The following is a 26,640-nucleotide window of genomic DNA, read 5'->3' on the forward strand; positions in this document are numbered from 1 at the left end:
TCCTGGTGGTTTCACTTAATCTGAAATTAAAGAGGGTCCCAGGAGGTTGCAGGAACTGGCTAGCTCATGTCCCAGACCTGTCACCAGATACAAGTTTCACTCACATATGCTCTATGTAGCTTTTGTCATATTTTACTCTGAATTACTAGTGTGTGTCTGTGAGGTGTGTGTGGCTCTTCTGAAGGACCTTTGCCTTCTTTCCCTTCCATTTCTCCTGCCGGCCTTCTCTGCCCAGCAATCAGGCTCAGGTAATGGGGTTAGGAGATCCCCAGATGTGAGTTTGAGGGAGGAGAGACTAGTAATGGGAGGAGGCTGCTGACAGCAGAGCCCAACTAAGGTCTTCCCAGAGGCCAGTGAGACTTGTCCAGATAGTTCTGGGGCCATGGGAGGGGACTTTCCCCAGAGGAGCCTCAGGAACCCGAGCTGGGAAACCGGATTCTCCGAGGGGGTAAAAGGAGGGTGAGTGGTTAATAAGAAAGATTAAGAGATTGAACCTGGATTCTGGGTTTGGGGGCGCTCAGTTGTCTCATAGGCTTCCCCCACTCCAGTTTGGGAGCCCAACAGGCCAGTGCTCCTTGATGTACACCTCTTCTTCCCCTCCACCATGGTCCAACTCTACCTACCGTGGTTCTTCCCAGAACAATCCACAGACATAATCTTTCATACTGCCCAACCCACCCGCTCTGATGGTTTTCCTCTCCCTGTATTCTCAAGCAATCCTCCAAGTCTCCCTCAGATTCCCTTCATTGTTCTTTTCAGACCCTTGGGATCGTCTGCTTCCTCCCCTTGTAAAGATCTCCACATTCTGATTTTCATTCCCTTGGAAAGGTGCCTCAATTCCCTCTTAACAATGCTTTCTCACATATCCCCTCACCACCCCCTTTCAGATTTCCATTTTCTTATCCCTCTCTACCTTACCTCCAATCTTATTCCTTTTCCTCATCACCTGGATCTTATCTCTCATTCCCAGACACCACACCTGTTACCCACCCTGCCCTCCTCAGACTCTCATCTGGCTAATTCTACTACCTAGGCCTGCCCCAGATCGACCCCTCTTCTTGGCATGGAGAGCTGCTCAATAATACCACTTTTAGTCTTTGGATTTCTGCCTCAGGCATTCCTCTGAATTCTTTGTGTGTGTGTGGGGGAGGTTTGGGGGGAATCCTCAGAATAACCCCCCTGGGGAAGTTCAGAGGACAGTCTCAGAGATGTGCTTGCCCCCACCCCCCACTTTAGCCAGCTTGAGAGGGGGTTTAGGAATGAAACTCCGTGCAGAGGAGCGTGGGGTGGGACATCCACCTCACACACACTTCTGGGATTTTCTTTCAGAAAAGTTTTACTGCAGAGTGAACTGGTTTAGATACTGAAATTTTAGTTCCGTTACTTCTAGGGCCTTGGGTTTGCGAGTTCTTTCAGGCCCTTTACACTGATTCACAAAGAGCTCCATGTAGTAGCCTAACAGCTGCCAGACCTGCTGCAGCAGAATACGCAGCACCTCCCGCCTCCCTCACAAACTTACATACACTCTGAGACACACTGTCCCAGGGGAGTCTCTTGTCCCTGGCTCCTCACTCACCATCCTTCCCCCAGTACTGGGAGAGACTTGCCAGGCTAAGAATGACAAGCTCCCCTCTGTGACAAGAGCAGGGTCAAATCTCAGTGACCCCACCCCCCAAGCAGAAGTGGCTAAGTGAGAACTGGGAGGAGAGGCACTGCGGGCAGGGTGGTGGGCCCTGCAGAGGGTGGTGAGAGGGCTGATGCACACGTGCTGTGTCCCGGAGCCCAAGAGAACCTTGGGCTTGACTCAGTCCTGGTGCAGAATGAGAACAGTGACCCCAGGAGATGGGGTGTGCGTGGAGCTGGCCAGGCAGTGGGGTAATGAGCCCATAGATAAGGGTGAGACACTTGGAGCCCACAGCTGGCCTGCATCAGCAACCTGGGGAAATGCACCACAGCTGCTGCCAGACAAAAATAAGGCTTCTTTGAGCTGGGGGTGAGGCGGCGTTGCTGCTCCATCCCAGATGCAGGCCTGAGTTTCTTTGGCTGCTCCTTGACCACTAGCCATGAGTACTCAAAGGCCTCATCTCCAGGCTTGGTCTTCAGGCCTGGGGAATCAGGCATCCTTATCTTTTATTTAAAATAAAAAATTTTAAGGTATCTTTATCTTTTAGCTGGGCATTCTTGCCCCAAGCCAAGCCCCAATCAGACTACTTCTCAATTCCTGCAGCTGCTTGGGCCAGGAAAAGTCCTCAGGGGTGTCTTACTCTCCTTTAGCCAGCCTGCACCTCTTCCTCCTGAGTCAAACGCCCTTTCACACACAAACTGCCGTGAAAACAGCCTGAGTGCAGTGCTCTCGTAGGCCCAAGTCCACAGAGCTCAAATTCCAGGACAGAATGGGGAACCCTGGCATAGACAGAATTAATCCAGAAAATTAAGAAATATGCTATGTAGAGACAGACCCAAAGGCTGTGGAAGAAGCCCTGATTCTGGCTAAGGGAGGTTTCCTGAAGGAGGTGACACATAGATCTTCAAGGACAGCCGAGTATGGAGGGTAGGGTGGGCATTCAGAGGCATGAGGCCTAAAACATGGGAAGTTTTAGGAATCTTGGGGATCATCTTGTATCCAGGACAGTGGCTCTTTGGTGTCCCCATATTATGCCGGTGGCTGAGGCCAGGTAGGTCCTCATTGGATTCAGGCAGATGGTAGAGAAACTGCAGAGCCAGAAAGCATTGTGCCATTCCTGTTTTAAGTCTCACAACGGTGGAGGAGCACACAAGCAGGGAAAAACTGCTTCTCAGGCAAATGAAACAGCAAAATGGCCCCTCACAGTGGCAGGCAAGCAATCCACAATCCACAATCCTCCCTGAGCACAAGCACCCATAACCTTACATAGGCCGGACACATGTGGCACAGCCATGCGCTTACGCACCAATCAGGCAAAGTGCTTGCAGCTGGGAAACCAGTGAGCAAGCCTAACACAGCTGCCCACACCCCATCCTGGTTCCTGTTGCCTACCCAGCATAAAGAGGAGCTGCCTTCACTACATCCCTCTCCAAAGTCCTCTGAAGCTTGGTGTCTTCAGTCCTCATCAGTTATGGACAAGGACTCCCTTGAATTCACTGAGTCAGACCTTAGATAGTAGGTGATTTAGGTTTGAAACTTGAGTTCTGGCAACATTTATGCTTCCTGCTCCATCCTGCTTGTCTCAGACCGTTCGCTTCCTTAATTAGGCCTCCAGCCTCTCCGTTCCTGTCCCAGTGGGAAAGTTTCTGGCTACCCCAGTTAGAAGGGACACTCGCTGGGTTTATTTCCAGAGCCCAGTGCTCATGGCCAGACTGACAGAGACAAGGAATGTTTGCTAAATTACTCAGTGGAGTGCTAGTCTTGTTGCTTCCCTTTTGTTCCTTGGAGTTCCCTATGCTCTCCTGGGCACCAGCTCCCTCTCCTCCTCAACTTCCCTCTCTACAATGTGGCTCACCTAACCCAGGTACCCGAAGGCCTGCTAAATCTTGTAGAGATAGCCACATCTCCAAATCTGACTATTCTTGTGTACCCCGTGCCCCAATTGTTTTAGACTCCTCCCATAGTGCAAATCTTTGGATTTTTCTTTTTAAAATATCATTCTTCTTCAGTGGCACTGGCCACTGTACAACCCAAACGTTACTCTCACCACTCTTGAATTAGGACACCTCCACTCAGGCCTGCAGCACGTTGCAATGTTCAAGGACTGTGAGAGAGAAAAATTTCCCTTCACCAAAAAGAGCTGGTGTGTGTGGCGTAGCTTCACTTAGCTCACCTTCTGAGTTTTACATGTGTAGGGTCCTCTACCCCTCTCCTTTGGTCATTCACTGAGGGACATCCTTGTTGATGACACTCAAGAGGATTTCTGAGGGAAGCAGGACACAGGACAAAGCATAAGAATGTGGTAGGACAAGAAGGAAGAAGAGAGGTGCTTTTTAAAAGCTTTTATTTCAAAAAATAAAACCACAATTAATTTCACATAAATATCTGGGGAGGGAAGGGGAGAGGGATGGGTTGGGGCTTGACCCCTACCTCCTCTTCTCTTTCACACTGTATTGTAAAAGCAAAGGGGATGGCTAAGGGAAGAACAGGGGGAAGAAGTAGTCAGTGGGAGCATTTTTACCCAAAAGGCCCTCTCAGCCCACCCCTGCCTTAGATGTGACTCACCTTGCCGAACCAGTGGGAGAGCCATATCTGCTTCATGGTCATGTGATCAGGGAGAACTTCATTGTCAAAAAGCAGCTGTACCTAGCAGGGGAGTGGGGACAGTTTTAGGAACTCTCCTGCACTGTCAAGAACTAACCTGCTTTACTCTAAACTCTCACCTTCCCTTTGTAGCCCCTTCTCCTCCCCAAAAAACCTACTGTGGGAATACTCACATGCTGGGGATTTAGCATTAAGCGATGACATAGGACCCTCCGGAGATGACGAACCTCAGCTCTAACAGAACATCGGACATATTTGTTCTGGGGGTGTGGAGGAGAAGGAAGAAGACAAAGTGTGTGAGATAAGGGCCCTGGGGAGATTGAGTCTCCTCAGAGAGACCCTCCCTCAGCCCCTCTCACCTGCAGGATGCTTTTATTCTTGTCTTTGCCAGAACTGGGGGGAAAAAAAGACACAGATTAGGGAGCCCTAGCTTCCCACATCCCCATCCAGAGCCATGATATACTCTCTTCAAGGGAACAGACACTCCCTTACTATGCACCTTCTCCCTGGCTCTGGGCCATTGACTGACACTTTGGACAGCCCATGACCTGCCCCTCACCTCAGCCGCTCCAGGCATAGGCTCAGCTGCTCATCATAGCGATAATAGTGGGCTTTAGAGTGATCGAAGCTACTGAAGGGGAGGCCGAGATTGCTCAGGGCTGGCTCTGAGAATGACATAGTGAGGAGAATAGCATAAGTCCCATGCTCCTTTTCCCCCAGAGAGAAACACTGGGTAAGAGGAATGCTCTGGGGGTTTTACTTTACCCTCCTGTTGCCAAGAGACATACCTTCCCCGCCGGGCTGGGTGACTCGGTCCAAGCCTCGTGACTGGTAGAATTCTCGAATCCGTTTCTCTTCACCTAGAAGGGAGTAGAGTTTGGACAGTAAACTATTAACTCCCTCATTCTGTCCTTTTGGCTGTCAAACACTTTACCTATATGATTCCCAACAAAACCCTTGTCACCTCAAGCTGCTACCCAACATCAGTCCTCCAGAAGCCCCTCAGTCAAGTTGGTCACTCACTATCTTGCAAGCCAGGCACTAGCTTGTACACGATGTCCTGCATGACCCGGTCTAGTTTGAGGTTGAGCAGTGGCTGTGTCTCGTGGATCTTGATATTGCACATGGGGCAGTACTTGCTGGTTTGGAGGTACTTCACAATACAACTCTTGCAGACTGGAGGAAAAGAAAAGCTGACTCTCAGGCCCTCTGGGAAACAGGTTCATGTGCTGGATGGGGTGCCTGGGTGGCTGAGGCAGGCAGTGCAGAGGCTGACAGCCAGCTTGGTGGCAACTAGGGCCTGGAAGAACCAGCCAGGGGAGCAGGGAACTCACAAGTATGAAGACACTCTGTGATGGTGGTGGCATCCACAAAGTAGCCAGCGCATAGGCAGCAGACGATGTGCTCATTCAAGTCTTTGATCTTTACTCGTACCTCCTCCTGCGGGCACACCCTCTGTCACAGATCACCCTCCCCAACCCTAACCCCAAACCCAACCCCAACCCCAACCCGTGTGCCTTCCCAGCTTGGGAGTCGCCTCTTCATCAGCCCCCACGGCCAAGCCCCCGCACCTTGAGCGGTCAGCAGAGGATAAGCTCCCGGGGTCTGACACTACCCTTCTGTCCAGCAGAAGGCTCCGCGCACAGCGGGGATCCCTTCACGTGAATTTGCCAGACCTTCCCTTCCCCAGGGAGACTACACGACGTGCGCGGCACAATACGCAGGCGTCCAAGCTTGGAGTTTGGCAACTCCACCGCAATCGCGCAGGCGCATTGGACCCGTTTCTGCGCAGGCGCACTGGGCACCCGGCCAGCCACGGCCTGTCCTCTAGTCGGCCCCAGTTTGCACCGCTAGCCGACCACAGCAGTAACCCTGCCGCCCCTGCACCTCGTTCCGTAGCGGGTCCATCTTGTACACTGATTGGAGCTGGTTCCGAAGCCTCATCGCGATTGCAATCTGGCCCCCCTGAGGAGACGCCATCTTAAAGGCTGATCCCGGCCTGTCACTTCCGGTGCCGCCTGTGGGGCGGGACTTGTCGCCCAGCAACATGGGCATAGGTCTTTTTGGATTTGCTGACCCTCTAAGGCCCCGCCCATGTCCTGTCTCCCCGTGTGCTCACCTGAGCCCTAGTGGTCCCTCCCCCTCCGCAATCCATAAGAAGGGAGGGGGATTGTGGGGAGGGGGGGGTCCTGTCTCATTGCCCTTCTGTAGTAATCATCATAATAGACCCTACCAGACCTCGGGACTAACTTTTAGAGCCTGGAAAAGATTTCCCTCTCCTACCCCAAAAGGCCCGGCGATCTCCGTCCACCACCGCTCAGGGTCGTTCAGCTCCAATGACAACGACTGGGCTTAAGCCCCTCCAGAGCCCTCTCTTCGTAATGTCGCTCTCATCGGCTGACACCTTGACATTACGGAGCTTCATCCCGATGGCGGACCTTCTCCCAGCTCCAGAGCCGGAGTTTTTCGGGGCTTTGCAGAGTCTCGGGGAGGGTGGCGGGGAGGAGGGACCCCTAGAGACCGGGAGACTGAGTTGTGATCACACACACACACACACACACACACACACACCCATCCTTCCCCTGCCGCCGGGGATAGGGGGGCAAGCCCTCGTTAATGATGATGATTTAATCATCGGCGCCTGCGGAGGCCTGGGACAGACTAATGCAGAGCAGATGCCGAAGGAGGAGGGGAGGACGACTAGGACACTACCGCATACGGACACGCAGAGTCAGCGAGCCCCTGCAGTACCATAAGCTCAGACTCGTATTTGGAGAAGACGCAGGGGGTCCGAAAACTTGTACACTGCTGTCCCTAGATACAGCAGGATTAAACAAACAAGGATAAGTTTACTGTGAAGTATTAATGCCAAGTGCACTTGGAGATTCAAGAAGGGAGAGATCTCAATGGAGACCCTGAAAGGCTTTCTGAAGGAAATGCGACTTTGTGTGGGCACAATTTAGACTTGGGGCTGGGTTAAGAAGTGTGGTAGAAATAGAAAAGAAAGGCTGAGTGGAGGGGAATGGCCAGAGAGGGACAGGAAGGAGGCCAAGGTATGCATTTGAGTATAGTGAAAAAGGTAGAAGAAGCAGGGCCTTATGGAATTGGGACTTCGAGCCAATAGGCCAGAGAGAGCTAGTTGACTAATTTGAAGAAGGGGTTATCCTATTGATTTTTAGAGAGAGAGGAAGAGAGACAGACACAGAAACATCAATTTGTTGTTCCACTTATTCATGCATTCATTGGTTGATTTTGTGTGTGTGTGTGTGTGTGTGTGTGAGAGAGAGAGAGAGAGAGAGAGAGAGAGAGAGAGACAAAGACAGAGAAAGAGACAAAGAGAGGGACAGATAGAGACAGAACAGAACAGGAAAGGAGAGAGATGAGAAGCATCAGTTCTTCGTTGAAGCACCTAGTTGTTCATTGGTTGCTTTCTCATATGTGCTTTGAACCTGGGGCTACTGCAGAGCGATTGAGTGACCCCTTGCTCAAGCCAGGGACCTTGGGCTCAAGCCAGCAACCTTGGGCTTCAAGCCAGCAACCTTTGGGCTCAAGCCAGCAACCATGGGGTCATGTCTATGATCACAAGCTCAAGCCAACAACCCTGCACTCAAGCTGGATGAGGCTGTGCTCAAGCTGGTGACCTCGGGGGTTTGAACCTAGGTCCTCTGCATCCCAGTCCAATTCTCTATCCACTGCACTACCACTTGGTCAGGCCATTGATTGATTCTTGTATGTGCCCTGACTAGGGATGGAAGTGCAACCTTAGTATGTCGGGATAGAGCTCTAACCAACTGAACTACTTAGCCAGGGCAGGAAAAGTGATTTTTTTATTTTATTTATTTATTTATTTATTTATTTATTTATTTATTTATTTACAGAGACAGAGAGAGTCAGAGACAGGGACAGATAGACAGGAACGGAGAGATGAGAAGCATCGGTTATTAGTTTTTCCTTGCGCATTGCAACACCTTAGTTGTTCATTGATTGCTTTCTTATATGTGCCTTGACCATGGGGCTACAGCAGACCGAGTAACCCCTTGCTCGAGCCAGCGACCTTGGGTCCAAGCTGGTGAGCTTTTGCTTAAACCGGATGAGCCTGCACTCAAGCTGGCAACCTCAGGGTCTCGAACCTGGGTCCTCAGCATCCCAGTCTGACGCTCTATCCACTGTGCCACCGCCTGGTCAGGTGAGAAGTGATTTTTTAATCAACCAGTTCTCACTATAGCCACTGCTTACCTCCCTGGTCCAAGATGCCATCACCTGTCCTCTAGTGTTTTGCTTGCTTTTTTTTGCTTCCACCGTTGTCCCTCTTTAGCTTATTCTCATCCCAGCAGCTAAGAGTAATTATGGTAAAACATGAATAAAAAAGACTACAATAAAAGTTTTTTGAGTTAATGTTTATTATCTTGACTGTGTTGATGGTTTCATGGGTGTCTACATATATCAAAACTATCAAATTGTACATTTTAAGTATGTACAGTTTATTGTATGTCAGCTTTACCTTTAAAAAGTTGTTAAAAATAAAAATTTAAAAGTGGGTGTTTTATCTTTTGTTTATAATCTTCCAATAGCTTCCCTTTTTAATCAGAAGGCAAAGTCCTTACAATGGTCTTCAGGATGTTGCACAGTCTCTTGCAGTTACTCAATCTCTCTAGCCACACTGGACCCCTCAGTGTTCTATAGATATACCTGGATGTGCTCCCACTGTGTCCCCAACTTGAAATGCTCAGATGTTCAAATGACTCCTTTTTTCCTTTAGGTCTTTGCTCCACAAGGCCTTTGGTGATGAATCTAGATAAATCACAGCTCCCCATACTTTCACTGCTTCTCCCCCTCCCTTGCTTTATTTTCTTTTTAGCATTTATTATTTAATATATTGTGTATTTTTCTTGTTTTACACCTGTCTCCCCCACTAAAATGTAACCTTCTCAGTGGCAGGGACTTTTTTTTCTGTTGTGTTTATACAGCTATATCTCCCCAGTGCCAGGTACAGAGTAGGTGTTCAATCAAAATTTTCTGGGTGAAAATGAAAAGGGAGGTCTGTATATGAAATATTTCAAAGGAAAGCATAATAGGAAACAATGAGTAAGAATTTTGGGAGGGGAGCCTGTCTTCCAGCCTGTTGGATTTAAGGTGGCTGCAGCAAAGGCAGGTGGAGTTGACTAGAATAGTGGGGCTGGAGCACAAGTGCCAGACCAGGGATGGAGGTTTTCTGGGTGAATGTAATAGATGGAACTATTGAAATGGATGAAACCCGAGCAGATGTAGAAAGAGAAAGCTGAAGTATGAGCTCTGAAGAATACTCACAGTCTATATTGGAAGAAAAAACATAAGCAGTCACTATGAAAGTCCAAAGATGTAAAATAAAACAATATGTGGAAGCCAAAAGAAGGGACATTTCAAAAATAGTTGGTGTAAAACATGTCAGACTCCTAGATAATGGCCACTGCACAATGAAGCTGTTTGAGAAAGGGTCTGTGTAGTGAAGTCAGCTTGCAGTGGAGTAAAAGAATTAATGAGGAAATGGAGGCAGTGGTTATAGGCACTTAAAGGGAAAAGAAAACAATTTTTTTCATAAAAGGTTGGCAAAGACTTTGTCTAGATAATAGCAACCTAAGACAGTTGTGGGTAGGGTGGACTAAGTTAATGAGAGAAATGATGATACAGGAATAGGGACCATCTCAAGGGAAGGACATGATACCAACAGCAGGAAGGAAAGAAAGGACAAAACACAGACTGGGAATGTGGCCTCTTCTTATGAAGCTGAAAACTTGAAGAGTTGGAGGGCTACAAACATGTAGGTGATGTTGAGATGAATCCAAAGCACTGTGTATGGGGAGGAGGTGCTGACCCCAGAGCCTCCATCTTCAATATAAACTAGCAGGAACCATCCTTTCCAGAGAATTAGGGAATCAGCAAGGTGAAGACAGGCAGAGAAATTCCTAGAACTGTGGCTGACAGAACTAAAAGCCCTGGAGCACTGGAATTTTTTTTTTAATTTTTTATTTATTTATTCATTTTAGAGAGGAGAGGAAGAGAGAGAGAGAGAGAGAGAGAGAGAGAGAGAAGGGGGGAGGGGCTGGAAGCATCAACTCCCACATGTGCCCTGACCAGGCAAGCCCAGGGCTTCGAACCAGTGACCTCAGCATTTCCAGGTCGACGCTCCATCCACTGCGCCACCACAGGTCAGGCTGGAATTTTTTTTAAAACTATATGTACCACTGGTTTGAGGCCACAGTCCTCAAAGGATCAGTTGGGCAATCTTGGGGTGGCAGTGCCACTCCAAAGGCAGGAGGTACAGTAAGCAAGTATACAGGTCTATACCATGCTGCCTTTTTCCTTCTTCATTGATTCATTCCAGGATTTATTCAGCTTGTTTGGAGGCATACTAGTGCCTGCCTTCTCCTCAGAGGGCCACCCCTAGAGTGGGGAAAGAGACTGACAAACTCCTAACCTGCAGGCCAGCCCCCTTTGGAGGCTTTATTTCCTTTGCTGTCTCCCTAGTATCTCTATTCACACTTAGGGGCTCCAGCCATACTATTTCTGAAGGTTTTGCCTGAATAGCGGGTTTCATACCTCCCTAGTAGCTCCATCCCTATTACTGAGAAAGGGTGCTTGGGCTTCTGTGAAGGGTTAGGGGAGGTGATAATGTCTGTCTTCTCCATCAAGATAAAAAACATACCAGCCAAATGTGCAGAAGTCTCCCAGCCCCCTTTCAGAGGGGGCTGTTGTCAGGGTGGGGAAAGGGCTGGAGAAATTAAATGATGAGTGTGGACAAGGTTGGGGAAGGATGTCATATATTAATGCCTACTGCCTCCTTTCCCCAGCTTTCAGACTGAGGCTTCCAGAACACGAAAAGGCTGGTGGCTTTGGGTGGGGAGAGAGCCCACTCCCTTTTCCCCTTCTTTATCTTCCTGCCCAGATGCCCAAATATTATTCCTCCATTCCCTAGAGAGAGAAGACCCCATACCCTGCCCCCGGCACCAGGCTGCCAGCCCATCTGCTGGGGAAAAAGAAGGGGCAGGGCCTTTTTCAGAGGATCTTGGAGAATCAACAGGAAGATTCCTGCTCCCAGGAAGACCTATCTACTAGACTTAGAAAACATGTTGACTCCCATGGGGTAATGAGCAACCTGGAACTTAGCATGGAGTGGGGTGGGGTCAAGGGGCTAGGGTTGGCACAGTGGGGTGGGGCCCTTTGGCCACCATGCACGTGTGGAGGCCGGCCAAGCTGCTCGTCGGTGCCAACCCGCCACGGGATGGTAGGAACATCCCCCTCACTGAGCCCAGTTTCACCGGCTTGGAGGCGCCAGGGCCCCCCCGGGGCCGGGGCGGGCCAGGGAAGGTAATGTAATTCTGACCCAGCTAACCTGATTATGGCGGCCTGCACCGGGCCGGGCGGCGGCAGGGGCGGGTCTAAGAAGGGGCCCGCTCGGTCAGGGGTCCCATCCTGGGGAAGGACGCAGAGTTCACACACTCCTAGCTCCAGGGTCCTCGGCCAGAGGTCATAAGGTCACCACGCCACTTTGGTCTTTCCCCACCTCCCTTCTCTGACTCGCTCCAGGCAGTTTCCTGCTTTTGGGTAGGGTGAATCGTCTGTGGGAAATGAGGCGGCGGGGATCCTCTGAAGGCTTCAGTGAGGTCCCACGTGTCTCTTATGGCGATTTCGTCCTCCTGCTTTTGGAGGATGGGGAGAGTATGTGAGAACAGATTTCCAAGGCGCAGAGTGGAAGGGCTGAGTCCCTCATTGGTGGTCCTCGGTCGGGGGCAGAACGGCAGCCCCAAGCTCACACCAGCCTGAGTTGAGCCATGGATCTGCTTTACACGGATTTGAGAAAATCGGAATTCTGAGAAACACAGGGCACCGATTACTGGCCCTCCCAAAAGGAGCTAGGAGGTCTTACGGCAGAGGCCAGCAGGTGCACCAGGACACTGGCCCAGACTGGTTGTTCCGTTCCTCGCCCTAGCCCACCAAACGCGCTCTGCCATCGCTACCCACACTTGTCCTCTTCCCAGGCCTTCAAGTCGCCGGCGCCGTTCCCCAGTCGCTTCCCATCGCATCCAGGAAGCCACAACGAGATTTGGTCTTCGAAAGCACTTAGGCGGGGGATACAACGAATCCAGGAGTTCGCAGGCAGGACCCATCGGGAGGCGAAAAGGGGGGTGGGTGGGAAGGGAAGAGGCACCTGCAAGGAAGCCCAAAGGCGGAGGACCGCGACGACGGAATAGCGGTGCGCATCTCGGCTGCTGACTCAGCGCGCAGCCGCCCATGATCTGGCCCCTCCCGGGCCGAGCCTGGTTCCTGACGCCCTCGCCACCCCCTCACCCCACCCCTACCATCCCTGCCCGCCGGTCTTCTCGCTGGGTGCAAACAGGCGTCTCTTCCCCTTTAACGGGCCGGGCCCCGCCCCTGGCTTACCCTCAGCCCCCACGGCCCACCCGAGGCAGACCTGTCAGTCACTGCCCCAGCCAGAGCTTGCCAACCCTCTCCACCCCGGACCCGGGCAGAGGCCCCGGCAGCGTAGAGCCCATCTGCGCTTCAGAGACTGGAGGGCGCTCCTGGGACCCTGGCCGGTCGCCCTCCCCCGGGATGCGAGTTCTTGCACCGACGCCGCGCAGAGGCCGGCATGGGCGCGGCTACTCCCCGCGCACTGGGATGAAGCTGTCCTGGGGGCCCCCGCGGCCCTCCGCGGCTAGTTCCGCCGGCCCCTGAGGCCGCCGCCCTGCGCGGTCCGCGGCTGGGCTTCCAGAGCTGCCTGGGGTGTCCTCCACAACCGCCGAACCTCTTGTGGTCCTCCCTGACCTGGACCCATGGAGCCCGCGGTGCTAGCCTCGCACAACCTCCCGCACCACGAACCTATCAGCTTCGGCATTGATCAGATCCTGAGCTGTCCGGAGACCCCCGGGAGCAGCCTAGGCCCCGGTCGCGCCAGCCAGGGCCATGTGGAGAGTGCGGCGTTCTCAGGTGGATACCCCGGAGCCTGTAGTTACGGCCCCTCCGGCTCGCTGGGCCCACTCCCCGGCAGCTCCGGCATGGGTCCGGGCGGCGTGATCCGCGTCCCCGCGCACCGCCCGCTGCCAGTGCCGCCGCCCGTGGGAGGCGCGCCTGCGGTGCCGGGCCCCTCGGGCTTGGGCGGCGCTGGGGGCCTATCTGGACTCACTTTCCCTTGGATGGACGGCGGCCGCCGCTTTGCCAAGGACCGGCTCACGGGTGAGGTTTCTTAACCCCTCCTGCGTCTTGTCCCACATTGACCGGGTTTCCGCATCTTTGATCCTTCGGATCCAAATCCAGGTTCCCTTTCGTAGTCCTCCCCCAGGTCATTTCAGGTGACTCCCTTCCAACTTGTATCCTTGGTTCCGCTGCTGAGAGGCGACGGGGAGGGAGCTACCATCGAGGCCCGCGCCCTTCTCTGCAGCCCACTGTCCACACCGCGGGGAGGGCAGGGTGAACTCGGGGGGACGATTCTCCCTTCCCCATGGGGGAGGGCCGTTTCTTCCGTGGCCCTTTCTTGTCTAGAAGCCTCTACTGATGCGGGGCCAAACTGGGGGCAACGGTAAGGGTCGGGCGCAGGCGCTCTGCGGCCTGGGTAGCCGCGCTCTCTTCTCAGGGACACCGCGGGCTACCCAGCAAACCCTGCCCTGCTCTTCCTTCCTTCCTTCCTGCAGCCGCGCTCTCCCCTTTCTCCGGGACGCGCCGCATCGGTCACCCTTACCAAAACCGGACCCCCCCGAAGCGCAAGAAGCCGCGCACGTCCTTCTCCCGTTCGCAGGTGCTAGAGCTGGAGCGGCGCTTTCTGCGCCAGAAGTACCTGGCCTCCGCCGAGAGGGCGGCGCTGGCCAAGGCCCTGCGCATGACTGATGCTCAGGTCAAGACGTGGTTCCAGAACCGGCGCACCAAGTGGCGGTGAGGCGCGGGGCGGGAGGAGACCGCAGGCAGGGCCAGGTGGCGAGGAGAGGCGAGGCGCGGGGCGGAGAGGGACCGCGCGCAGAGCCAAGTGGCGGTGCGGCACGGGGTGGGCCAGGGCCTGCCTCACTGACTCCGCATCTCTGCGGTCCAGGCGCCAGACGGCGGAGGAGCGTGAGGCGGAGCGGCACCGCGCGGGCCGACTGCTCCTGCACCTGCAGCAGGACGCGCTACCGCGGCCGCTGCGGCCACCGCTGCCCCCAGACCCGCTCTGCCTGCACAACTCATCACTCTTCGCGCTGCAGAACCTGCAGCCCTGGGCTGAGGATAACAAGGTGGCTTCCGTGTCCGGTCTCGCTTCTGTGGTGTGAGCTACTGCCTGGCCGGCCGAGCGCTTTTCTGGACCGAGGCGCTGCGTGGAGCGCGGGGCCCCGGGCTGTGGGGACTGCGGCCCCTCTCGTCGTGGTCCCGCAGCAGCGCGACGCGTGAGGAGGAACCGGCCCTGAGGCTTTCGTCGAGGCGCCTTGGCCACCGCGGGCTCTCAGGCCACCGTGGCATTGCTTGCCCGGCACGCTGAGACGCGGCCTTTCCCGCGGTTTTCCATTTCGGTTGTTTCGCGGCTGCTGGAACCCGAGGTGTTGAGAGGGCGGGACCTGCAGCACGGTAGCCAATGAGGTGCGGGGAAGGGGCGGGCTGGCCAATGGGAACGGTTTTCCTAAGGGACTCCGGAGTCTTCGGCGGGTGGGTCGGAACTGCGGTTCTGCGGCACCAGAGTAGGTAAAACGTGGTGCTGCAATGGGGGCAGCCCGCACTTGCTGGGTCAGTACCAAAGGTGTGATGGAAGGAAGACGCCAATGACCGCGGAGTAATGGAAGGGGTGCTGGAGAACGAGTCCGTGACAGAAGCCAGTTATTTATCCACATCGGGCATCTCATCCTTCTGTAAAATAATTGCTAAGGATTCCTTTGCTGTGAGCCTCGTTTTCCATGTGTTCGAACTGCTGACTACATCCTTCCACTTGAGTATCACAATGTGCCTGGGCGGCAGGGGAGATGGATACTTCTCTTTGAGGTTTAAATCAGGGAACACTAATTCTGCTGGGACATTGAGGAGAGAGGAGGAAGCACTGGACAAAATTAATAGGCCCAGTGGAGTTAGGGTGAGCAGAACTTAGCAAATAATTGGGCGACAGACCTAAGAATCAAAGGTAATTCCAAGGTTGGAAGTGTAGATCAGGAAATCAATGACCTTGTGGGTAATATAGGAGAAATTGGGAAGATAGGAGCAAGATGAACTCTGCAGGCAAAACTAAATGCTACACCGAGAGAATAAATTCTGGCAAAGTGCCTTTGGGGGAAGTTAGTTGACATCCACATAGTGGTAGAGATGGATGGAATGATGAGAACAGAATCTCCAAAGGGGGAGCCTCTAAACAGAGTTCTAGGGTTAAATCTTTTCCCCACCAAATTCTACAAACATTGCAATGTGCAAAATGATGAAGGATATTAAAGTTATTCCAAGAGAAGAAAAGAGGAAGGAGTACCTAGCTAGAAAGAAAGGAAACCATCATGTTCCTGATGTTGTTAGAAAGACTAGCTTGTGGGTGGGCCAGGGGCTGCTAGGAAGCTTTTTTAATGGAAAATTGAGAACTTGTGGATGATTGCAATAGCTTTGAGGTTTAAGAAGGATCAGGATTTAAGCTGTATGAGGATGAAAAGGAAGATATTTCTCTGATTCCTATAGCAGCCCTATTCTTCCTTCATTAAAGGTAGGAATAATGTGATATTTAGTAGCCAACTGTAGTCAAACTACTCATGTTCTACATTAGTGACAGCTAAGTCAGCCATAGCACAGTCTTAACCAGAGTTGCTGGGAACCCAGCAAAGGGTATCGCTGGAGGCATTGGCCTTGCGTCTTTGATACTGAGTCATCTCTAACTCATGAATGTTGTATGCATATGCTGCTGAAGAAACAAACTCAAATTTGGTACCATAGAAAAAAAAACTTTTATGGCTCAAAAGGGAGCACAAGGGTAGGTTTGGCTTAAAATGGTGATAGATACAAGGGCACGTTAGTCCCTCTCCAATAAATAGAAGGCAGCTAAGGAAAGGGTCCTACTCTATGGAGATTGTGGTTTACTCAATTCCCTTCACCCCCAGCCCACCATTTTTTGAGACTCAGGTTCCAAGATTTATATTGGACCCTAAACTTTTGACTTCTAAATCCAGCTGGCTGCCTTGGTGCTAGACTGAGGGACGATTAAATGCAATGAGATGAGTTCTGCTCCATTCCTTAGGCGGATCACTGCAGGACACAGGGATCTCCAAACTCTTGGGTGGAAGAGGATTCACTCTCTGTTGAAGAATCTGCCATTTCTTCCCTCAGCTTGTTCAGGAAATCTCTGCTTTCACTGGGTGGCAGGTTACTCAGGAAGTATGGAGGGGCCAACTCCACCAGCCTGACAGAGAGAGTCATAATTAGACAATTTCTGTATATTTTCTTACAAAGCAGATTTTTATACTTCTCACTATCCCTTCCACAAACCCTGTCTTCTCAAATGATGTTACTGCAGACCACTATGATTGTCTCATCTTCTTAAGCCTCTCTAACTCCCAAGCCATAATTTTGGCCCCAAGAAGAATGGGCAGTGTAGGAGGAGTTTTAGGGAACTCACATCTGTGGCTGAATCTCAGAAACAATGGAAAGGCAGTTGTCTTTGGAAATGGAGAAACTGTGGTAGAGCACCCAGGGTGGGGGCCTGGCTGGAGCCCGGCGGCTTCGGTAGCAGCAGTACGGGGAGAGCTGGGCCACATGCTTATGGGTTAGGAGCAGGTAATTTCCAGTCCCATCTGTGTCTTGGGCCACCTTGTTGAAAGGAAAAGATATTTAAGAAATAAGTTAAAGAGGCAGACAGTAGAAAAAAGTAAAGGGGGCTGAGAAAGAACTAGTAAGGGTGGTGAGAGTTTTAAAAGTAAAGGATTACCTCTATATGTTATAGATCCTACAGTATCATATGGCATTTCCATAGCTTCTTGTACCCCACAGCGTCAAAAGTTTTCCTGGTTCTAAAGAATCCTTTGAATGGCCATCTAGACCCCAATTTCAGAGGTGGGATACCAATCTTTGGTCTTTCTGCCTTCTGCTCCTTTTATGACCCCAACTCTGTGACCCCCCCTAACCTTCAGGAAGTATCCAGACACCAGTGCTTTCTGAAGGTCTCTGCGATTCTTCTCAGAGCCAAAGGCTGGTTGGGACAAGGGAAGTTCAATTCGTAGCATAAGTTCTAGGAGTTCTCCTCTAAGTTTCTGGGCTTGGCACAGTGCTGCCCAGTTTAGACCCCGAGCCTGGCACCAAGCCTTGTCTGCTCCACCTAGGAGAAGAAAGGGACCAGCTACAACTAAAGTTCTTGATATCCCTGCAAGAACCCAGCCCTTGGCCAAAGGGCCTCTTCTTCCTGGGCATAGAACTCTTATCAGCTGGTTGCACACCATTTCCCCTTTGGAAAATCCGCAACTGTATAAGAGGATGCAGAGTGGGCCACTCACTCTGTATAAAGGCTTCATACACCTGGATCAAAGAACTGTGATCACCATCTGCATGTTCCAAGGCCCGACGCAAGGCAGCCTCTTCTGCACAGAGTGGAGGGCAGGTAAATCCAGGGGCAGCTGGAGGCAGAAGAGAGGAAGGTTGTTTTGGGGAATAATAGCAGTACAAGTGGAGTGGTGAAAAGGTAGAAATGTCACTTTGGGAACTTAATTCAACAGACATTGATAACTTCTAGGTATTAGGTACTTTATTAGACATTAAAGATAAATGAAAGACAGTATCTGTCCTCAAGGAGTCTGGTTGGATAGACTAACAAGTATGCAAACTTGATGAGCACAATTGGTACATGGGCCAGCATTTGAAGTTTGAGTAGGAATTAGCTCACTGGAGAACTGGTAGAGAGAGGGGTTTGGACTGTGGGAACACATCAGTAGCATGACATGTTTGGAGAACTGCCAAGTATCTAGTATGGGTGGATGGAATGGTAAGCATGGCATAGTTACAGGAGAGAAAGCTGGGCCGGTAGGTATGGGCCAGGTCATGGGAGGCTAGATGTGCTGGGCAAATAAGTTCATATTCTGTCTGAAAAGTAAAGAATAGCTATTGAAGAAAAGTTTTTAGGCAAGAGAATTTATGTGTTTGAAGGTCACATGGCTAATTAGGAGGTTCTGAAGGAATCCAGCTGTACAGTGATGGGACCTGACTGGCACTGGCAGTGAGTGTGGAGAAGAGTAGATGAATTAAAAACAAACTTTAAGAGATAAAAATGAAAGAACCCAGAGACAGATTAGTCTAGAATGATGGTAAAGGAACTGCAGAGATGATGGTATGATTTTGTGGTGGTTACGGTGAGGTTGTTTAAGAAACTGCTCAGCCTGTACAGGTGGTGGCACAGTGAACAGAGCATTGGACTGGGATGCGGAGGACCCAGGTTTGAAATCCAGAGGTCGCCGGCTTGAGCGCGGGCTCACCTGCTTGAGCTCAGGGTCTATGGCTTGAGCTTAGGATCATAGACATGATGACCCTATGGCAGGGGTCCCCAAACTTTTTACACAGGGGGCCAGTTCACTGTCCCTCAGACCATTGGAGGGCTGCCACATACAGTGCTCCTCTTACTGACCACCAATGAAAGAGGTGCCCCTTCCGGAAGTGCGGAGGGGGGCTGGATAAGTAGCCTCAGGGGACCACATGTGGCCCGCGGGCCATAGTTTGGGGATGCCTGCTATGGTCACTGGCTTGAGGTCAAAGGCTGCTGATTTGAGGCCCAAGATTGCTGGCTTGAGCAAGGGATCACTCGTTCTGCTGTAGCCCTCTGCTCAAGGCACATATGAGAAAGCAATTAATGAACAACTAAGCTGCCACAACAAAGAATTGATGCTTCTTTTCTCTCTCCCTTCTGTCTGTCTGTCCCTATCTGTCCCTCTCTTGTCTCTCTCACTCTGTCTCTATCAAAAAAAAAAAAAAAAAAAAAAAAGAAACTGCTCAAATTTAGTTCTAGGCTGAAGTACTGTGGACTTTTCTGGTAGAAATGTCCATCAGGTGTCAGATCTGTAAGTCTAAGATTCAGAAGAACGGTACTGACAGGGCAATACAGTATTTAGAGATTTTAAGTGTGAAGGTGGCCCTTCAGACCATGGGTATGGATGAACTTGCTTAGAGAGTTCAGGGAGTGAGAAGACAAAAGGGGCAAGAATAGAAAACCTTGAGATCCAACTTACAGTGGACAAGCAGATGAACAGCCCAAGTAAGAGGTTAAAGGAATGGCCAGCGAGGTAGAATAAAAACCATGAGGAGCCATCACAGAAGCATAGCCAGGGCAGTTTCAAGGTGGGAGTGATTGCATCCTGGTGTTAAAGGAAGCTCCTGAATAAGGGCTCAAGTGTTCAATGGATTAGGTTCTTGGGAGGTCACTGGAGAGCTGAAGGCTGTCTCAGTGTTGTGGTGGGCCTAAAGCTGGAATGCGGTGGGTGAGGAATACACCAGATGGAATAGGGTAGAGATTATACTGTCTAGCTGAAGGGGAGTATAGAATTGAGTAAAAGGGGTATAGTTTTAGTACTAACAGGAGAGATTTAAGCATGTTGAGAGGAAGAACCAGAAGAAGGAAAAAGCAAAAGAGGCAGGAGAGGGAAAACTGATTACACTTGGTTCTGCAGGAACTGGGAACAGAGGTGGGAACAGAGCACAGGGGAAAGGGCTAGCCTTTGGAGCAGCAAACACCTAGGGGAAGGTCCCAAAGAACCAGGGAGAGAGGTGAGTTATACCAGTGAGCATGGCAGCGAGGGTGAGCATCTCATCCACACAGTCAAACTCGCAGGAGGCCAGCAAGGCTTTGGCCAACTCAGGGGGCAGGGGGAACTCTGACAGGATGACACCCAGGTCTGACAGGTCCCCATTATCATCCAGGGCTGCCAGATAGTCTAAATCTTCCAGGGCTTGCATCAGTGCTTCTGGAGCTGGTGAGGAAACAGGGCTTGTAGGGCAGAGTCTCAGATGGGTGATCAGACAGCAGGACGTAGGCAGCAGGGGTGCTCACCAGGTCGGTCCAGGAAGTGACACTCTCCTGGCTCTGCAATCTGTCTCCTCTTTAGCAGTAATACCAGGGGGCTCAGATTCTCCTCACACACCCTGGGTTGGGGCAACAGGGGAGCTTCTAATTCTTGGAAGGACTTAGGGTACAGGCAAAGGCAGGACCCTGAGGGGAGAAAGACCTGGGAAAGAAGACCACTGTAGATTTCTCAGGGCTTGTGTTAGTGTCTCTTTCATGGTTGATCTCAGTGAGGGCAAAGGCTCTTACCTGGAGGGGCCCCTCTTGCCCGCAGTTGTCTTGCCTCTGCCTGACACTTGCTGATTGGCCTCAACACTTGGGATTCGGCTCGGATCTGAGGATTGTACACCTGTCACCGCCCCCCAACCAAGGCCAAGATAGATCAGAGTGGGCTGTTTATATCTTTAGCTCCCACACCCCATCATCTCTGTCACTCACACTTCGAAGCTCCAGTCCTGAGTCAATGACATGTCGAACGGAAGGGAGGGAGAAGGAGAAGTCAGCTAGCCAGTGAGTGACCACAACCTTTCGGGAACTTGAGTCTATGTCCTCGTACACAGCCTGAACAGCTTGACCATGGCCGGGGTGAAGGGGCAGCACTCGTGGTGCAGGCCCTTGGGTAGCCAAGGTGCCTACCTCCCTGGACAAGGATTCACAGCACAGGGAAATTTCCTGAGGAGAGGGTTGGGGTGTTAGGGCAGTTCTCACCTTTTTTGGGTTATAGACCTCTTTGAAAACTGATGAAAGCTATGATCCTTCACTCTGAAAAAATTCACATACTCATAAAAGTTGGGGGTGTTATAATTTCAGGAATTCACTGAACTACAGATCTCTGCACTAGACAGAATAAAAAAAGATAGACCTCTTTGCCCTGAAATCCTTGACTTTTTCCTTAAGACCCCAATAGAGAGTGAATACAATTCCAGTGCTCCTAACAAGCAGCGCTCCCAACAAGCAGTGCTCCCACTCCCCCCAGGACAGGAAGGTGGCTGTTTTTTTCACCTCCTCACTGGGCAGGTATACTAGCACGTCTCCTGGAACATCCTTCCGACACAATTCAAGCACAGCTTGGCAGGCAGCTTCCACTCGATCAGTAGGGACAATGTCCCTGTAGATGGGAGTGGGACACTTGCCAGGTCCTCTGGGAATATGCACAATAGGAGGATTGCCCCAGAAGGCTTGGAGCTTGGGTTCAAGGGCTAGGTCAGCAACCACGACCACTCTGGGGTCACCTGGAAGGTTTCCCAGCCTGGCACCTCGCAGCAATCCCTGTAGCAAATCTGAAGCCACTGACCGTTCCTGAACCTCATCCAGCACCAGCACATCCCAGGCTCCAGTGCCCCGGGTCGAGGCCACCTCCTGAAGAAGCAGCCTGTCCCAGCAAAACCTGTTGACATTGACAGTGGGCAGAGGAGTCAGGGTGGACACTGACTAGCTCCAGAAACCCAGGAGAGCTTCTCCCAGGGGTTCTAGATTTTAATAGTTAAAGTCAGAAAAAGACCGTGACTGAATTCCTGGGCCTATGGACCCTTCACAGGGACCCACAATCTCATTGACTGATGACACTTTGTTCAGAAGTTGTACTCCAGCTGGGAAAGTGAGACTTTTGTGAGGAGGAATGTTTGAGGTCCAGGCTGGGGCTAAAGAGCTTAATTTAGCATTGAATAATGAATGATTTCAAGGGTGAGCTGGGCTGAGAGGGTATGGTGAGATGTCAGAGGACTGTGTATGTTTCTGTTGAGTGAATTCGATTTGAATCAGACCTGCAGGGGCCTCACCTGAGCAGGGTGTGGGGCCCAGTGCAGTCCTCCTGTGGGATGCTGTATCCAACTTCATGACCCAGGGTCAGGTCCATCTCATCAGCAACCTGCAGGGCCAGGCTCAGGGCTGCCAGAGGGTGGGGCTGAGTGACAGTTACCCGGCTCCTCTGGAAGCCCCTGGCCAGCGCAAACTCTGCACACCACTGAGGGATCTGGGATAGGGGAACCAGTCAGCAAAACACAAGATTTCAGTCAGAAGTGTTAGAAGGGCTATGGCCAATTTAATTTCTCCTTATCTGGGGGGAGAACCCTGGTCCTTCACCACCATGGGGCCAGTCTAACTCGACTCCCTTTGCCTACCTGCCCTATAACCACTGGGAGCCCAATCCCCCTAGCTGAGGGAAGAGCCAGTTCCCTAGCCCCTCCATTGGTCCACTCCCAGAATCCCCACCCCCCAACCTGGGTGCTCTTGCCAGAGCCAGGCTCTCCAGACACCAGCACCACTCCATTGGGGCTACTCTCCAATTGCTCCAAGAAGATAAAGCGAGAAGCCCAGATGGGCAAAGCTCTGCGCTGCTCAAGCAGTTCGTAGTAGCGGGAAGAGAAGGGGAGCCCATCAAAAGGGTTCACAGCCAGTTCAGACTCCCCAGGGTTCAGGCCAGGCTCTTCTGCAGGCCCAAGATGCTGAGAGGCCATGGTGGCTCACTGACAGGACCTACAGAAGGCAGGGCAGTCATTAAGGCCTCATACCATCCTCCCACCTCAGCCCTGACCCCTAACCTGTACCCTCATCTGATACTGTACTGGGGTCCATCCTTCCCCACACTTCTTGTCTGCCAGGAAACAGTGGAGACTTGAATCTCTGAGAGACTATCAAAACTGGATTACTACCCTACAGTCAGGTAGTAAAAATCCTTTGACTAACACAGGGGTCTCAGGGGCAGCAGGAATTATGTGAGACTGTATGAGAAGAACTCCAAGGGAAAAGGATAAAGAATAAGAGAGGGACACGAGCCAGGGAGTAGGGCCACAAGGATCCTAAATTCAAACCTGCTTGCAGCTGAGACGTGTCAGGATGGCAGCCAGTTCCAGAACCAGCAGCCAGTTACCACCAACCTTGACCGGCATGAAGTACAAAGGTAAGTTCCGGCTCCACCCTGGGGCTTGGCTCAAATACAATTCTAGACTGCTTTTGGGGTGGAGCCATTTGCTCCACCTTATTTAACCCAGTTAGGAGCCTATGGAAAACAGACTCCAGCTACCACACTGAGCATGTATGAACTCTACAGACAACATGCATCCTGGGACTTGTAGTTTTGCAGCTTTCTTCATAAACCTGGGCTGAACACCCCAGTTATGTCCAGTTATTGGGTTTTCAGTTCAGTTACAGTTCATATCACTCATCTCTGACACAAGGTGATTTCAGATAGTTCCATTCCGACTATCTCCCACAAACCTACAAGGGAAACTAATCCCCATTCCCCCCAAGTGAGGGAAAAGGAACCTACTCAGGGGGCTTTTTAGAACCAGAGAGGCAACAGAGACCTTGAGTGAAAACCCTGAATTTAATGTGATATTGGGGGGAGCCCCAATGCCCCACCCATCCAGCCTGTTGTGAGTTGGGTGAAGGCTGCCCCCATTCTCTGTCCTGGGCTCTGGATGCCATCCTGTGCTCAGTCAGCCTCCTGGGCCTGTCTTTCTGTGAATCTCCTGTAGGACATAGGGAGAAGACATTGTGTGGACTTTGCCATATTAGCTCCATAATTAGCTCCCTTCCTACCCATTGTCCTCTAAGTCCCTCACCTTCTTGCATATTCATACAGTGCCTCCTTGCGCTCCTGTAGACTTTCTTGTCGGGCCCAGGAGGACTTGGCAAATGTTAGCGCTGTGGGCTGAGGGGTCACCGGGCCAGAGCTGAGAAACTGAGGTGATCACAATGTCAGAGGACTTGCGAAGTCATCATCATTAAACACGCATCGAATGCCTACTTTGCAAGAGAGGCATTGTGCTAGGGTCTCAGGATCAAAAGAGAGACATTAGGGATAGGGAAGTATGTAGATTGTCCTATCCCACCCCTAGTCTTGGATTTGACCATTTGCTGGTTCTCACCTTGGGGGCAGAGACTGTGGGAAGGGACTGGGTCCCCTCAGTGATGTCTTCAGGTATGAAAGCTACAGCTCCCTCAAGTAGATTGGTGATGGTCAAGTCCACACATCCAGTCCTGGCTGGGGAGAGGGGAAAAGAGGGGAAGGGATCTGTCTCCCTCCTCACCTTTCCCCTCACCACCCACTTTTCCTCTCTGTGCCTGTCTTCCTATGTGAGGCTACCCTTTCCCATACCCAGGTCTCTCTGGATGACGCCCAGTGGCACATGGGGTAAAACTTCCTTGACTCTCTGAGCCAGAGTTGCCAGCTGCACATCAGGAGAAGGGCCAGGGGAGGGAGGGAAAGAAGACTGGGCTGAAAAAAAAAAATCCGAAATATGGTGAGTGGAGAATGAGGAGGAAGGAAAAGCTGACTAGCATAGGAACAGGGAGGAAATCACAATAGGCTGGAAAAAAAAAACCCAAAACTTTGTATACAGAGACTACACACCTGACTGGGGACGCAATCTGGGATGCCTTTGTCGCTTTATGTGCTCTGCTTTGTCTGCTGGAGTGAGTCGTGTCCCCGTCTGGCCCAATTCTTTGGCCACCAGCTAGGGAGAATTGGAAGGCTGGGAGTGTCAAGGTCTCAAGCCTTCCTTTCCTTCCACTAAAGGAAAGACCCCACCTCCACCCTGCCTGTGTACCCTACCACCTGCTGTACACGGAGGGCAAACTCCTCATTCCCCTCCCCCAGCTGGCGAGGAACAGGACGGAGCCACCTGCAAAAAACAATGCAGAGCTGTGTTGGGGGCACCAGAGATAGAAGCTGTCACTATTTCCGTACTTTGATACCTCTTTTCATGGGACAGTGGTGGTGAGAGTAAAGAAAGTAAATATTTTGTTTTACTTCTGTGGTGGAACCTTGATATTAAAAGATCTGCAAACGAACAGGGCAGAGCCAACTACTTTCTTGACCTCGAGATGAGCCTTTCCCAGCACCAAAAACTGAGGCCAGTTAATACCTTACTTGATACACCGTGAAGGGGACGAAAAGTGACCACAGCAGTTCTGAGACCCAGGAGGCATCTGACACTGTCTGAGAGGAAGGCAGGAAGTGAGATCCAAGCCAGGGCCAGGAGTGGGAAACCTCTGCCCAAGCCCCAAAGATTCCCTGTCCAGCATACACTCACCACAGAGACTAGGGGTCTCTGGACTCGAAGGGTAATAGGCTGTACCACATCCTGGATAGAAAATGGCCAGGAACTAGAAAAAGGAAGAGAGAACAGAATGGGATTCCAGCCAGCTCAGTCAGCAGCTCACAACTGACTTAAAACAGGAAACTGTCAAATTTCCCAAGTAGAGAAATGGGGAATAAAGGGATGGGGTGGGGAAGGGCAGGGGGGAACCATAAGTGGACAGAAAGGAAATGGACTAGGAATGGAAGGGTTAGGGCTGAAGAAGACGGTGAAAACCTATAGGCCCCCAAGCCTGACCATTTATGCATGTGGAGACCAATACCTGTGTTCACCCACCTGAAGCGCAGGAGCCCCGCCCGGCCATTGGTGGCCTCTTCCTCGGGGAACAGCAGCAGAGGGGTGGGGGGAAGCCTCGTGGAAGCACAGAATCTCTTGAGTGACTCCACCAACTCCCCCCGCCCATCCATCTCCATGAAGCCCCGAGACCAGCACACAAAGCTGGGGGGACTATTGAGTAGAGGCTGGGAACAGGGAAGAGAGCAAGAAAAGAATGTTGGGGAGCGATAAAACTGACATATGGGGTATAGAAGCGGGGTTAGAGGCAAGGCTCAGCATTTCGTGGTCTTCAGGGGAAAACCAGCGGGCAGCCTTGAGCTAAGCCCTAGGGAACTGCTCGTGGCGCTCTCGGCCAACTCACAGTGCTGCAGCTGGTGAGCAGGTTGACTATGTTGTGGTCGAAAGGCGTCACGTGGTTTGAAATGAGGACTCGGACGCTGTGATCCCGAAGTCTGGAGTCCTCCTGCCGGGCTACGAGCCCCAGCACCGCACACATGGTCCGCACCACGAACCTGGGGAGGGAGGCAGGCAGTAGTGACTGCACCGCCTCGGCCCGTACCCAGCCCTGACCCTCCCAGAGAGCCCCGTTCGGAACCTGCGAAGGACGCTGTCTGGCAGCGCGCAGCTGACTAGGAAGACGTGGATCCCAAGAAAGAGGCGCAGGACGAGGAGGCAGAACCCGACCGGCGCGTAGAGCAGCAGCGCGAGGAGCAGGAAGCCGTCACCCGGGAGCCTGGGGGCGAGAGGCGGAGTGATCGGGCGCCGAAGGCCGAGTGGACGCGGGAGCCGGCCTCTCCCCGTCGGGAGCTCTTACCGGTGCGAGTCAAAGAGACGCTCCGGCCCCGGCGCCGGGGGAGGCTCCATCACGCTTGCCTTAGGGGTGTCCGGCCGCCGCCGCCGCCGCAGCCATCTTCGCGACCCGCCGCAGGGGATCCTGGGAAGACGGAATCTCTGGGTGTAAGCCCAGTGTGCCAAGACCCGAGATCCTGAGGCGCCCTGGAAAGGCTAGCAACCCCAGCATGCTTCGCGGGCTCTTG

At 52.0% G+C, this 26,640-nt stretch overlaps 4 protein-coding genes across 5 annotated transcripts; 1 reads left to right on the plus strand and 3 right to left on the minus strand.

Annotated features, from left to right (window-relative positions):
* Positions 1 to 3,951: 3,951 nt before the first annotated feature.
* Positions 3,952 to 6,241, minus strand: PCGF1 (polycomb group ring finger 1). Its single transcript, XM_066264786.1, has 9 exons — positions 6,116 to 6,241; positions 5,563 to 5,668; positions 5,252 to 5,404; positions 5,017 to 5,088; positions 4,788 to 4,893; positions 4,588 to 4,621; positions 4,402 to 4,488; positions 4,190 to 4,270; positions 3,952 to 4,098 (listed from the first exon to the last, which is right to left on the minus strand). Exons 1-9 carry the CDS (start codon positions 6,206 to 6,208, stop codon positions 4,051 to 4,053), a joined length of 780 nt encoding a protein of 259 aa, XP_066120883.1. The 5' UTR covers positions 6,209 to 6,241; the 3' UTR covers positions 3,952 to 4,050.
* A 6,511-nt stretch (positions 6,242 to 12,752) lies between these two features.
* Positions 12,753 to 15,140, plus strand: TLX2 (T cell leukemia homeobox 2). The gene is made up of 3 exons (XM_066264788.1): positions 12,753 to 13,438; positions 13,894 to 14,131; positions 14,286 to 15,140. The coding sequence occupies exons 1-3, from the start codon at positions 13,039 to 13,041 to the stop codon at positions 14,500 to 14,502; spliced, it is 855 nt and encodes a 284-aa protein (XP_066120885.1). The 5' UTR covers positions 12,753 to 13,038; the 3' UTR covers positions 14,503 to 15,140.
* Positions 15,141 to 16,123: 983 nt separating this feature from the next.
* DQX1 (DEAQ-box RNA dependent ATPase 1) lies at positions 16,124 to 23,397 on the minus strand. 2 transcript variants are annotated; one of them, XM_066267473.1, is made up of 12 exons: positions 23,036 to 23,397; positions 22,445 to 22,700; positions 22,004 to 22,197; positions 21,228 to 21,612; positions 20,664 to 20,897; positions 20,475 to 20,559; positions 20,214 to 20,372; positions 19,942 to 20,133; positions 17,677 to 17,796; positions 17,311 to 17,501; positions 16,806 to 16,996; positions 16,124 to 16,589 (listed from the first exon to the last, which is right to left on the minus strand). In XM_066267473.1, exons 2-12 carry the CDS (start codon positions 22,679 to 22,681, stop codon positions 16,433 to 16,435), a joined length of 2,145 nt encoding a protein of 714 aa, XP_066123570.1. In that variant the 5' UTR covers positions 22,682 to 22,700; positions 23,036 to 23,397; the 3' UTR covers positions 16,124 to 16,432. The 2 variants fall into 2 exon arrangements, with proteins under 2 accessions (XP_066123570.1, XP_066123569.1); XM_066267472.1 differs by having other exon boundaries at positions 20,475 to 20,574.
* A 134-nt stretch (positions 23,398 to 23,531) lies between these two features.
* On the minus strand, positions 23,532 to 26,612 carry AUP1 (AUP1 lipid droplet regulating VLDL assembly factor). The gene is made up of 12 exons (XM_066267477.1): positions 26,418 to 26,612; positions 26,199 to 26,336; positions 25,965 to 26,115; positions 25,604 to 25,788; positions 25,262 to 25,334; positions 25,094 to 25,167; positions 24,784 to 24,850; positions 24,580 to 24,682; positions 24,325 to 24,444; positions 24,095 to 24,210; positions 23,789 to 23,907; positions 23,532 to 23,695 (listed from the first exon to the last, which is right to left on the minus strand). The coding sequence occupies exons 1-12, from the start codon at positions 26,465 to 26,467 to the stop codon at positions 23,659 to 23,661; spliced, it is 1,233 nt and encodes a 410-aa protein (XP_066123574.1). The 5' UTR covers positions 26,468 to 26,612; the 3' UTR covers positions 23,532 to 23,658.
* Positions 26,613 to 26,640: the final 28 nt, after the last annotated feature.

Source organism: Saccopteryx bilineata, chromosome 3 (genome assembly GCF_036850765.1).
Source record: "Saccopteryx bilineata isolate mSacBil1 chromosome 3, mSacBil1_pri_phased_curated, whole genome shotgun sequence".
Lineage (NCBI taxonomy): Eukaryota > Metazoa > Chordata > Mammalia > Chiroptera > Emballonuridae > Saccopteryx > Saccopteryx bilineata.

Coding starts and splice junctions, on each gene's coding strand:
- DQX1 (XM_066267472.1), bottom strand. CDS start 22,681: ATGGCCTCTCAGCATCTTGGGCCTGCAGAAGAGCCTGGCCTGAACCCT. Junction 20,373..20,474: donor GGCAAGAGGGGCCCCTCCAG/GTAAGAGCCTTT, acceptor TTCTCCCCTCAG/GGTCCTGCCTTTGCCTGTAC. Junction 16,590..16,805: donor TCTGAGATTCAGCCACAGAT/GTGAGTTCCCTA, acceptor TCTCTCTGTCAG/GCTGGTGGAGTTGGCCCCTC.
- TLX2 (XM_066264788.1), top strand. CDS start 13,039: ATGGAGCCCGCGGTGCTAGCCTCGCACAACCTCCCGCACCACGAACCT. Junction 13,439..13,893: donor TGCCAAGGACCGGCTCACGG/GTGAGGTTTCTT, acceptor TCCTTCCTGCAG/CCGCGCTCTCCCCTTTCTCC. Junction 14,132..14,285: donor AACCGGCGCACCAAGTGGCG/GTGAGGCGCGGG, acceptor TCTGCGGTCCAG/GCGCCAGACGGCGGAGGAGC.
- PCGF1 (XM_066264786.1), bottom strand. CDS start 6,208: ATGGCGTCTCCTCAGGGGGGCCAGATTGCAATCGCGATGAGGCTTCGG. Junction 4,894..5,016: donor CACCCAGCCCGGCGGGGAAG/GTATGTCTCTTG, acceptor TGTCATTCTCAG/AGCCAGCCCTGAGCAATCTC. Junction 4,271..4,401: donor TAATGCTAAATCCCCAGCAT/GTGAGTATTCCC, acceptor CTCCCCTGCTAG/GTACAGCTGCTTTTTGACAA.
- AUP1 (XM_066267477.1), bottom strand. CDS start 26,467: ATGGAGCCTCCCCCGGCGCCGGGGCCGGAGCGTCTCTTTGACTCGCAC. Junction 25,335..25,603: donor GCGGGGCTCCTGCGCTTCAG/GTGGGTGAACAC, acceptor TCCTTTTTCTAG/TTCCTGGCCATTTTCTATCC. Junction 23,696..23,788: donor CTGTATGAATATGCAAGAAG/GTGAGGGACTTA, acceptor TATGTCCTACAG/GAGATTCACAGAAAGACAGG.